The 12,634-nt window shown below is 47.1% G+C and overlaps 1 protein-coding gene across 1 annotated transcript; it reads right to left on the bottom strand.

The window, feature by feature from the left end:
* Positions 1–5,080: 5,080 nt before the first annotated feature.
* LOC127335962 (probable cystathionine gamma-synthase 2) lies at positions 5,081–7,282 on the bottom strand. Its single transcript, XM_051362701.2, has 6 exons — positions 6,617–7,282; positions 6,468–6,527; positions 6,187–6,390; positions 5,969–6,055; positions 5,531–5,853; positions 5,081–5,427 (listed from the first exon to the last, which is right to left on the bottom strand). Exons 1-6 carry the CDS (start codon positions 7,181–7,183, stop codon positions 5,304–5,306), a joined length of 1,365 nt encoding a protein of 454 aa, XP_051218661.1. The 5' UTR covers positions 7,184–7,282; the 3' UTR covers positions 5,081–5,303.
* Between the last annotated feature and the right edge of the window lie 5,352 nt (positions 7,283–12,634).

Here is a 12,634-nt window from a genome sequence, read left to right on the forward strand (position 1 = left end):
TCACAACAAAGTTGTGGGAATGACACTAATATTCCCACTTGGGTAGTTGTAGGCAAATAAAGAGTCTTTGACTCCTAAGTGTTTATGAAATAAAACTAGCTTTGTGCAAATAAACCTAGAAGCATAGAACCCTTAATTGAGCTATTAGTATTAGTTTGTGAGTACTTTATAAAGTACTCATGGCTTTGTCCCTGGCTATTCAAATGGCCAGACTATGAAGAGGAGCACCAGTACCAGGAAGATGGACAACATGACGTCTATGATAACTAGGACCACCTCCCAACGTCAAAGCGTTGCCTGTGGAACAGATGGACCGCTACTACGTTTCTTTCGCTATGTGTTTTATAATTTATCCTTAGATCAACTATTGTTGTAAGATTTGGGTCATGAGATCCTTTGTTGTAATACTATTATGGCTTGTAATGAATAATGTTCTGTGATATCGACTGTTATGTCTCGCAAAAACAATCTTCCTAGGATTGCGATGTATGGCATAATAGGCATCTGGAATTAAAAATCCGGGTGTTGACACTCATCTCTTCAATCGCTCGACCAGGTGCGGCTCAAGCTGGTGCGCCTCGACCAGGCGCGGCTCAACCAGGGTCCGGCGTGGACCAAAACCACGGTCCACGTGTCCAAAACCAGAGACAAAACAACTAATTAGCTTCTGGGGGGTAGTTTTCCCGGTTTTGTGTAGTTAGGGGGCTAATTTGCTCCACTTTAAAGTTAGGGGGTTAGCGTCTGGATTCTAAAACTTAGGGGGTTATTTGGACTTCAGTCTCGTATGTGTAAACATCTGATGTTATGGGGTGATAGCAGGAGATCTAGATCTAGAGACAAAACGTCAATGGTATGTTTTGTTTTCTCAGCTTGGTTCTCTGTAGCTTTAAAGAACAACATAGTATCATCCGCAGAGAGCAAGTGTGAAATTCCCGGGGCACCACAACACACTTTCATTGCAGTAATATTGTTTTGATCTACCTCATGCTTCAAAAAGGTTGACAAGCCATCCGCGACTAGGAGGAACAATAACGGAGATATGGGATCTCCATGTCTTAACCCACGAGTAGGAGAAAATGCTTCCAGCATGGTTCCATTAGATTTGACCGACGACTACTCATGTGTTATGTGCAATCGGCAACAGCTTGAGACAAGAGATCATCTATTCTTTCAATACCCATTTACAGTTATGTGCTAGAAATAGTTGTGCCCTGTGGAACCCTCCTGCGTTGGCACCATTCTCACTTCAAGATACCTTAGCTAGTCTCAAGCTTACTATCTCCAAGCCTTTCTTCATGGAGATCATCATGTTGATTGCTTGGTCTATCTGGTTGACCAGTAATGACTTCATCTTCAAGGCAGTCACTCCGAGTGTTTACAAATGTCGGAAGAGGTTTAAAGATGAGCTTTCTCTTCTTGTTCACAAAGCCAAGAGAAAATCATATAATGGCATAGCAGCTTGGATAGAAAATTTTAGATAGCCCTCCTTTTTTTTCTTTTGGGCTTGTGGCTCCCTTCGGTTGCTCCACACAAGCAACTTCGTCTAGATTTAGTTGTTTGTGGACTTGTTTTATATAAAATAAATAAAATATCACAGTGGGGAAACCCATTGTTCACGCTAAAAAAATTAAATTTTAATGTATATATATCTTACCGTGGTAACACATGACCTAATCCATTGTATCCACCATCAACTCTATCATAAGCTTTAGATAAATCCAATTTATAAGCACAAATTGATGAAGTAGGACTAGTACCATGCTCCATATAATGCAAACATTCAAAAGCCAGAAGTGCATTATCCGTGATCATCCTTCCTAGAACAAAGGCCCTTTGATTTTTCGATATAACTTCACCAAAAAGAGGCATAAGCCTATTAACGAGGCATTTAGATACCACCTTGTACAAAACATTGCACAAACCAATTGGGTGAAAATCCTTCAATTCAAGAGGGTTATCAATTTTCGGTATGAGAACAATTGAAGTATCAGTGACAGCCGGTGGCATAACACCCGTTGAGAAGAATTACTTAACCACATTAATAATATCCTTCCTTAATAAATCTACGCTGATAAAAGCGCGCGGGGAACCTGTCAGGGCCTGGAGTCTTAATAGGTCCAATTCGAAAAAACGTATCTGATATCTCTTCATCTGAAAATTCATATGTTCATCTCCTCTGACACTAGTTCTGGAATTAAGACTGTGATTGGGTCACTATTCAAAGACGGGTCTCTAGTATACAGGGACTTAAAATAAGAAACCGACATCATTTGCATATCTGAAGGTACTATTTGAATTACACCATCATCATCTCGCAACTTAGGAAAATGAGAAACATACTTTTTGAAATATTTTGCAAAATAGCGCCGTGTTTCGGTAACATGGCTCTGGATTTTACATACGACCTCCAATGAAAAAGTTTGTTTCTTTTTTCTTGAACCTCTATTTGCCGTGAGTTTTGTTTCAAATTTGCCATGATCCTCTCCGTTCACCGTGAGTTTTGTTGCCGTTTTTTTCGCGTGTCATCTTTTTGCCATGAGGTTCTTGGAGTGCTCACGTCAAATGGCGAGGCACAAGGCAAAATCCTAACTGTAGTGCAGCTAGCAAACTCCAAATATTCTAGTTCTCCAAACGTGTAGACACGATCAAACACAAGTGCATTTCTAGTTCTCCAAATAGACCAGAAAATAACAGGTCAAGAGCCACTCCCACAACTATTAGATTTCTATCTTTGCAGAGCCATGCTTCAGTGCTACTCTCTAACTGAAGTTTTGAGGTTATATTTGGTTTTTTTCTACTTTAGGCTCGTCGAAACTCATATCCAGCTTATCTATATCCGTATGTATACATACGGTATCTATATGTCACCGCGTTAGAAAAAACAGGCTACGTGACGGCTGCCTAATTACCTCCCCACGCCATGCATGCGTGTTTTTGAAATCTGCTGGTGGCGTACGCATCCCCGAGATCCGACAACGGCACTATCGGACGACGGAATCACTACGCCGACAGGGTCCTGCTAATTAAGGGTGCTACGCGCACCAGTCGTCTCCTCCATCGCCGGTGATATCGTGGCTGCTCCAGATTCACCAGTCCATTGACGGAGGGTACACTCTGTTCCCGGTGAGGCTAGGGTTAGGTGTTAGAGATATATTTAGTATCCGTACGGTTTAGGTAGTCTAGGATAGAGATAGATCTTGTGTCTTGTCTTGCACTCCAAGATGATCCCTGTACGCCTATATATACTCGCTCATGAGGCTCAATAATACATCCATCATATTCCGCATATCCCTCTATCCTTCTACATGGTATCAGAGCGGCACGCTCCTTGACCTAGCCGCCGCAAAGTTTCCGCGCCGCGCCGCCCCCGGGGAGGTCGATCTCCATGACCTACTCCGGGGGCCGCGCAATCCGTATGAGGGTTCGTTCGCCGATCCGTTGATCCGCTGCCCTCGAGTCTTTTTTTTCCAATCTGTAGATTGGTTTTCTTTTTGCTCCGCCGGTCGCTCGACCGGCGTTTTCTTTTTGGTTTTACCGATTATAGATCGGATTGAGTCGTCTTGTCTTGCACTCCAAGATGATCCCTGTACGCCTATATATACTCGCTCATGAGGCTCAATAATACATCCATCATATTCCGCATATCCCTCTATCCTTCTACATTAGGGTCTCCGCTCGATCCTACCGAGGTGTTGAGATGTCAGGTTGAGCGTGCGGCCACGGTCAGGTTGAGCATGCGGCCACACATGACGTCACACACGCATGTGACCGTATTACTACACCATACATGCAGAAATTACTCGTAAAAGATAACACGGGCTATATGGGCCACTACAAGGTTGTAAGTATATGTCAGATTTTTTAATTTTACGATCATACCCTGCTTACGAAGGGGTGTGGGAAGATCTCCACCGTCCATGATTTTTTCGCGGCCAGAGTTTTATTAAAGGTGGAGCACCGGAGCAGAAGTGATCTTTACAAGGAAATTTCATCACACAATCAGTCATGTCCAGAAAATGCATAGGTATATCTACTAAACGTGTAGCCCATTTCACTACTCCCCAAGCATACTAGCCAACTTGCATTCAAGAAGTAAATGATCTATAGTTTTAAGATCATCACAAAAGCAACACTTACTATCATCACCTTTCCATCCACTCCTAACTAAGACATATTTTGTGAGAATACTCTTACGGAAAGCTAACCAAATGAAAACTTTAATTTTCAAAGGAAATTTAACAAACCAAAAGTTCCTATGTGGCCATTTAACTGCACATATCTTCAACGCCGTATGCATTGAATCAATGGTAAAACACCAGATTTTGTGAGTAACCATTTAGAAATGTCTTCCATATCATTCAGCCAAACACTAGAACAACACTCCAGTAACTTTTGTCTCAGAACAACAATTTCTCCCTCACAACATTCTCTCGAGCATGATAACAACCCTCTTTTTTCAAACACATCATAGACAAAAATATTGGTACTAAAAGTCAAGTGATATAATCTACTAAATTGTACACACAAAAAGGTTATTCCCCCACCAAAGGTCCTCCCAGAACCTTACTCATTTACCATTACCAATGTCTTTCCTGCAAAATTTGAAAAAAGTATCTTCTTCATTCATTAATCCCTGCTAGAAATGTGACTGGCCTGGTATTTTTCTGCAAGCATACAATATTTTCTTACTGTATTTTTTTCCTCAAAAGATTCTGCTACACAACCTCTTCATTCTCCAACTTTCATAAACATTTAAACTCTAAGTATTGATTATGTGAGCTAGTGAGATTATGTGAACTGAGGTTATGTGCACTGAGATTATGTGCACTCAGGTTGTGTGAACTCTAAGTATGTACGTAGAGATTATTGGAAACTGAATTTTGAATGATTTCCTTCCATTTTTGAATTTTGTAAACTCAATTATTAATTATGATTTGCTTCAGTTTTGAATGATTAATTTTGAATATATGCTGCCTACTAAGTTTTCAGGGCACATCCGAGCTTAAAAGTTTTCGGAGTACATCCAAGAAGTGTCCTAAAAAAAGTTCGGGACACATCCGAGAAATATACCCTAATAGTCCTCCTTGAAAATTTATCAAGAATCAATTAAATATGGCCCGAAGCATATATTTATGTTATCAGCAAACTTGAGTTTCCCTTCATGAAATAAAAGAATCCGGCCGTGTCTGAACTTTAGCGCTATTCAACTACCTATTAGCCTATTATATCTACAGAAAGGTTTCTACCTAGCTAGTTTTATCAACAAGTCGCTACAACAATTAATTGTTCATCAAAAAATAGTCCTACATCTTCTCCAGGGCTTGGAGAATGTCATCCCTGAGATCCTCAAACTTCTCAATCCCGAAACTGAACCTCACCAAGTTATCCTTGATCCCATTCTTGGCCTTCTCCTCGTCATTCTGACCCCTGATGAAAACAGAAATTCATATATGTAAGTCAAAAAATTCTATCATGCAAGGTGCATCTGTGAATTGCAAACATAAATAATTATAATAATAACGTGACGTACCAGAAGGACATGACCGCCGGCTGCTGCACGAGGCTCTCGCACCCGCCGAGCGATGTTGCGATGAAGGGTATCTCGAGCGCGTCTATGAACCTCATGACGCCGTGCAGGTCCGACGCCACTTCAAAGCTGACGACGCCACCAAAACCAGTCATCTGGCTCTCGGCGATGTGGTGCCACGGGCTGCTCTTGAGCCCAGGGTAGTACACATGTTCGATCTTCGGATGGTTCTCGAGCAGGCGCGCCATGCGCAAAGACGTCCGGTTTTGGGTCTCCACGCGCAGCGCCATTGTCTTGAGCCCACGTATGATCATGTAGGCCGCATCCTGCAGTAAGTTGTGGTAGAAGCTGTCAGCTTTGAAGGATAAAGTCCAACTCTTCAAGCATGAACGAATTAGAACGTCTATTTGATGTACCAGATCAATATTTTGTGGTACATACCGGACTGATGGCGCCGCCGAGGTCTTGGTGCCATGCGCGTATTGTCTTGATGAGCTCCTGGGAGCCACTGATGCATCCTGCGATAACCTGAAATTGAAAAGCAAGAGCAGATACTTTAACTAATATGAAGACAAATTAATGGTAGTACAAACTGTCTAAAGGAAGCTGTAAGAAAACAAGCTGTCTACGTGAAAACATGTGATCTAGGAGCTACTCACGTCGTGATGGCCGGCGATGTACTTTGTGGCGGAGTGCACGACAATGTCGGCGCCGAGGGTGAGCGGCTTCTGGTTGATCGGCGAGGCAAGCGTGCTGTCGATGCACACGAGAGTACCCTTCAGGTGGCACAGCTCGGCGACGAGTTTAATGTTTATGCACTTGAGGTGGGGGTTCGTTGGAGAGTCGGTATAGAAGAGTGTCACCTGCATATGTAACTACGCATGTCAGAAACCATGCATCAATGGTATCAATTGTACATCATCGTCATGTTTTAACGTACATCGCCCTGGTCAAGAACGGCTTTCAGCGTCTCGATGTCGTTCAGATCAACGAAGGTGGACTGCACAAAGCAAGAAAGGAAGAGTATTAGAAGTTTTGAACTTATCAGACATGCATGCATGCTCTTGTTGCCCTGAATTGTGTCATTACCCTGATTCCCATTTTGGAGAGCCTTTCGCGGATGAAGATGCGCGCCTCGCTGTAGCATTCGGTCGTGGTCACGACGTGGCCGCCTGGCGGCACGAGGGCGAGCAGCGTGGCGACGATGGCGTTCATGCCGGATGAGGTGACCAGTGTGGCCTCCGCTCTTTCCAGCGCGCTGATCTTCTCTTCAAGGACGCTCACGGTGGGGTTGCCGTACCGTCCGTACTCGAAGCTGTGGCGCCTGCCTTCCTTGAAGGCGATGAGGTCGTCCGAGTTCTTGAACCAGTGCGTGGTGCCGCTCACGATCGGCGTCGCGATCGAGTCCGTGTCCGCCATGCCGTTCTTCCGGAGCTTCTCCCCGGCGTGGACCGCGAGGGTCTGGTCAGAGGCCGTGGTATACCCAGGCGCTGGAGCGGCGGTGGCGTCCTGCTGCACCAGGTGCTCGGCGACAGCAAAGAATTCCTCCGCGCCAGGGAGGCTCAGGGCGGTGGTGCGCTTTGGAGAACGGCGAGGACGGAGCAGGCGGCGCTGCTTCGGGAGCGAGGCCTTGACTGGAGACGATGACCTCGCCATTAGCTAACTTGCTAGTGCGAGCTAGGAAGTGAAAATAATTGGAAGTGGATAAGCGAGCTAAGAGTAGAGTCAGAGAGGATCAGAAGAGCTTCTCGATCGTTTGTGTTCTTCCCATCTGCGTAGGATGAAGTGGGATATATATGCCGAGACGCGCGTCGATCCATACGCGTCTCTGCGACTCTGCCCGCTTATAATACTACCCTCTCAAACTTCCACATGTGGAACGGTTAATCTTGTTCTCGCAGCCGTGTGTAGGAGTAATTGAGGTAGTAATAAAGATGTACGTAGTTGATGTTTAATTAAGCGAGGCATGATTAGTGAACTACAACGTGATGCGATAACTAAACAATAAGACCTCGGGACCGGCCGGAATCTAGGCAAAGAGGAAACTACAAGCCACGGAAGTCGTCAAAAGCTGCGTGTGTGTACACTACGTAGTGTAGCTAGGCAAGCAGTTGTTTTTCTAATACGACTTCACTACCTGTTGCTTTCATTTTTCTCAATACAGAGTACCTAGCTAGGTTATCGGCAGGGAAAGCACGTGCATACGTGTGCGATCTGTTGGGTAATCGATGCTGCGCGGGAAAGACCCGATATGATTAACATTGTCCTAGATGAAAATGCGAGCTTGGCCTCGCCGCCTACATGACGCCCTGACACAACTTGACCGGGCACAATAGATTTGACGGCCTTCTCATCTATGTTACTGTCGGGTGTAATGTGCAGTACTTACTATTCTACACTCCTCACTACGGGAAAAACGCTCGTTGCCGTGCAACCACGTTTTGCCGTGTGCTCGCGCACGGCAAAGAATACTTTGCCGTGCGAGGTAAACAGAAAACGCACGGCAAAGACCAACGCACGGCAAAGAGGACCTACGGCGCACGGCAAAGAAAAAGCGCACGGCAAAGCCTCAGCAAAGCGCACGGCAATGAAAGAAGGCACGGCAAAGAGAGGAAGGCGTTGCCGTGAGATGTCCTTTGCCGTGCGCCCGACCCATCCGCACGGCACAGGCTTCTTTGCCGTGCGCTGTGCACAGACTCGCACGGCAAAGGCTGCTTTGCCGTGCACATTTTCCTTTGCCGTGTGCCTTGTGGTATTTTCTTCTTTTTCTTTCTATATTGTACTTATTTTAATGCTTATATTTTATTCTTGAAATATGACAAGTACCACATCTTGATTAATGAATGTTTATACTATATTTTTGCAATACGACAAGTACTCTAAATCCTTACTCCCCCTCCAACATATCAGGGTTTCGGCGTAAACAAACCGCGTTCGGAGAATCTTCCAAGTGCTATCGCCTGAAAGAGAGGAATGCCACACAGCCTTGCACCATTTGGTGAATCACACCTTCCAACACACTTTCACACATATACTAGGTCCACATGCAAGTGTTGGTGGCATTCCGGTGCTCCGGCGGTCGTTCCCCCCCGAAAACGGCGGTCTGCGTGCCTCGGGGGGTCTACCCCCCTAGATTTCACCGCGCGAGGTTCCACCAACATACTTTTTGATAGGTTTAGTTTTGTTTAGGCCATATACACATGGAAAGCTAGGTTTGACACACTTTGGCACACTATAGCCACCGGTATACCCGCAGCGGGACACTTCAGCCTACAAGTCGAGGAATCTTCCAAGTGTTATCGCCCGAAAGAGGGGAAGCTCACACATGGGAGCTATGCCTTGCACCATTTGGTGGATCACACATTCCACCACACTTTCACACATATCCTAGGTCCACATGCAAGTTTTGGTGGCATTCCGGTGCTCCGGCGGTCGTTCCCCCCCGAAAATGGCTGTCTGCGTGCCTCGGGGGGGTCTACCCCCCTAGATTTCACCGCGCGAGGTTCCACCAACATACTTTTTGATAGGTTTGGTTTTGGTTAGTCCATATACACATGTAAAGCAAGGTTTGGCACCATTTGGCACACTATAGCCTCCGGTATACCCGCAGCGGGACACTTCAGCCTACAAGTCGAGGAATCTTCCAAGTGTTATCGCCCGAAAGAGGTGAAGCTCACACATGGAAGCTATGCCTTGCACCATTTGGTGGATCACACATTCCACCACACTTTCACACATATCCTAGGTCCACATGCAAGTTTTGGTGGCATTCCGGTGCTCCGGCGGTCGTTCCCCCCCGAAAATGGCTGTCTGCGTGCCTCGGGGGGGTCTACCCCCCTAGATTTCACCGCGCGAGGTTCCACCAACATACTTTTGATAGGTTTGGTTTTGGTTAGTCCATATACACATGTAAAGCAAGGTTTGGCACCATTTGGCACACTATAGCCTCCGGTATACCCGCAGCGGGACACTTCAGCCTACAAGTCGAGGAATCTTCCAAGTGTTATCGCCCGAAAGAGAGGAATCTCACACATGGGAGCTATGCCTTGCACCATTTGGTGAATCACACATTCCACCACACTTTCACACATATCCTAGGTCCACATGCAAGTTTTGGTGGCATTCCGGTGCTCCGGCGGTCGTTCCCCCCCCCCCCCGAAAATGGCTGTCTGCATGCCTCGGGGGGTCTACCCCCCTAGATTTCACCGCGCGAGGTTCAACCAACATACTTTTTGATAGGTTTGGTTTTGGTTAGTCCATATACACATGGAAAGCAAGGTTTGGCACCATTTGGCACACTATAGCCTCCGGTATACCCGCAGCGGGACACTTCAGCCTACAAGTCGAGGAATCTTCCAAGTGTTATCGCCCGAAAGAGGGGAAGCTCACACATGGGAGCTATGCCTTGCACCATTTGGTGGATCACACATTCCACCACACTTTTACACATATCCTAGGTCCACATGCAAGTTTTGGTGGCATTCCGGTGCTCCGGCGGTCGTTCCCCCCCCCCCCCGAAAATGGCTGTCTGCGTGCCTCGGGGGGGTCTACCCCCTAGATTTCACCGCGCGAGGTTCCACCAACATACTTTTTGATAGGTTTGGTTTTGTTTAGGCCATATACACATGGAAATCTAGGTTTGACACACTTTGGCACACTATAGCCACCGGTATACCCGCAGCGGGACACTTCAGCCTACAAGTCGAGGAATCTTCCAAGTGTTATCGCCCGAAAGAGGGGAAGCTCACACATGGGAGCTATGCCTTGCACCATTTGGTGGATCACACATTCCACCACACTTTCACACATATCCTAGGTCCACATGCAAGTTTTGGTGGCATTCCGGTGCTCCGGCGGTCGTTCCCCCCCGAAAATGGCTGTCTGCGTGCCTCGGGGGGGGTCTACCCCCCTAGATTTCACCGCGCGAGGTTCCACCAACATACTTTTTGATAGTTTTGGTTTTGGTTAGTCCATATACACATGTAAAGCAAGGTTTGGCACCATTTGGCACACTATAGCCTCCGGTATACCCGCAGCGGGACACTTCAGCCTACAAGTCGAGGAATCTTCCAAGTGTTATCGCCCGAAAGAGGTGAAGCTCACACATGGGAGCTATGCCTTGCACCATTTGGTGGATCACACATTCCACCACACTTTCACACATATCCTAGGTCCACATGCAAGTTTTGGTGGCATTCCGGTGCTCCGGCGGTCGTTCCCCCCCGAAAATGGCTGTCTGCGTGCCTCGGGGGGTCTACCCCCCTAGATTTCACCGCGCGAGGTTCCACCAACATAATTTTGATAGGTTTGGTTTTGGTTAGTCCATATACACATGTAAAGCAAGGTTTGGCACCATTTGGCACACTATAGCCTCCGGTATACCCGCAGCGGGACACTTCAGCCTACAAGTCGAGGAATCTTCCAAGTGTTATCGCCCGAAAGAGAGGAATCTCACACATGGGAGCTATGCCTTGCACCATTTGGTGAATCACACATTCTACCACACTTTCACACATATCCTAGGTCCACATGCAAGTTTTGGTGGCATTCCGGTGCTCCGGCGGTCGTGGCCCCCGAAAATGGTCGTTCGCATGCCTCGGGGGGTCTACCCCCCTAGATTTCACCGCGCGAGGTTCAACCAACATACTTTTTGATAGGTTTGGTTTTGGTTAGTCCATATACACATGGAAAGCAAGGTTTGGCACCATTTGGCACACTATAGCCTCCGGTATACCCGCAGCGGGACACTTCAGCCTACAAGTCGAGGAATCTTCCAAGTGTTATCGCCCGAAAGAGGGGAAGCTCACACATGGGAGCTATGCCTTGCACCATTTGGTGGATCACACATTCCACCACACTTTCACACATATCCTAGGTCCACATGCAAGTTTTGGTGGCATTCCGGTGCTCCGGCGGTCGTTCCCCCCCCCGAAAATGGTTGTCTGCGTGCCTCGGGGGGTCTACCCCCCTAGATTTCACCGCGCGAGGTTCCACCAACATACTTTTTGATAGGTTTGGTTTTGGTTAGTCCATATACACATGTAAAGCAAGGTTTGGCACCATTTGGTACACTATAGCCTCCGGTATACCCGCATCGGGACACTTCAGCCTACAAGTCGAGGAATCTTCCAAGTGTTATCACCCGAAAGAGGGGAAGCTCACACATGGGAAGGCCTTGCACCATTTGGTGGATCACACATTCCACCAAACTTTCACACATATCCTACGTCCACATGCAAGTTTTGGTGGCATTCCGGTGCTCCGGCGGTCGTCCCCCCCCCCCCCCGATAACGGCTGTCTGCGTGCCTCGGGGGGTCTACCCCCCTAGATTTCACTGCGCGAGGTTCCACCAACATACTTTTTGATAGTTTTGGTTTTGGTTAGTCCATATACACATGGAAAGCAAGGTTTGGCACCATTTGGCACACTATAGCCTCCGGTATACCCGCAGCGGGACACTTCAGCCTACAAGTCGAGGAATCTTCCAAGTGTTATCGCCCGAAAGAGGGGAAGCTCACACATATATGGGAGCTATGCCTTGCACCATTTGGTGGATCACACATTCCACCACACTTTCACACATATCCTAGGTCCACATGCAAGTTTTGGTGGCATTCCGGTGCTCCGGCGGTCGTTCCCCCCCGAAAACGGCGGTCTTCGTGCCTCGGGGGGTCTACCCCCCTAGATTTCTCCGCGGGAGGTTCCACCAACATACTTTTTGGTAGGTTTAGTTTTGATTAGGCCATATACACATGGAAATCTAGGTTTGGCACACTTTGGCACATTGTAGCCACCGGTATACCCGCAGCGGGACACTTCAGCCTACAAGTCGAGGAATCTTCCAAGTGCTGTCGCCCGAAAGAGAGGAATCTCACACATGGGAGCAATGCGTTGCACCATTTGGTGAATCACACCTTCCAACACACTTTCACACATATCCTAGGTCCACATGCAAGTTTTGGTGGCATTCCGGTGCTCCGGCGGTAGTTCCCCCCCCGAAAACGGCGGTCTGCGTGCCTCGGGGGGGTCTACCCCCCTAGATTTCACCGCGCGAGGTTCCACCAACATACTTTTTGATAGGTTTGGTTTTCGTTACGCCATATACTC

This window comes from Lolium perenne, chromosome 2 (assembly GCF_019359855.2).
Source record: "Lolium perenne isolate Kyuss_39 chromosome 2, Kyuss_2.0, whole genome shotgun sequence".
Taxonomy (NCBI): Eukaryota; Viridiplantae; Streptophyta; class Magnoliopsida; order Poales; family Poaceae; genus Lolium; species Lolium perenne.

Excerpts from the sequence above, each read along its gene's own strand:
- LOC127335962 (XM_051362701.2), bottom strand. The coding sequence starts at position 7,183 with ATGGCGAGGTCATCGTCTCCAGTCAAGGCCTCGCTCCCGAAGCAGCGC. Across the intron at positions 6,391-6,467 it reads CCGTTCTTGACCAGGGCGAT|GTGACACTCTTCTATACCGA; the intron begins GTACGTTAAAAC and ends TTACATATGCAG. Across the intron at positions 5,854-5,968 it reads TCGGCGGCGCCATCAGTCCG|GATGCGGCCTACATGATCAT; the intron begins GTATGTACCACA and ends AACTTACTGCAG.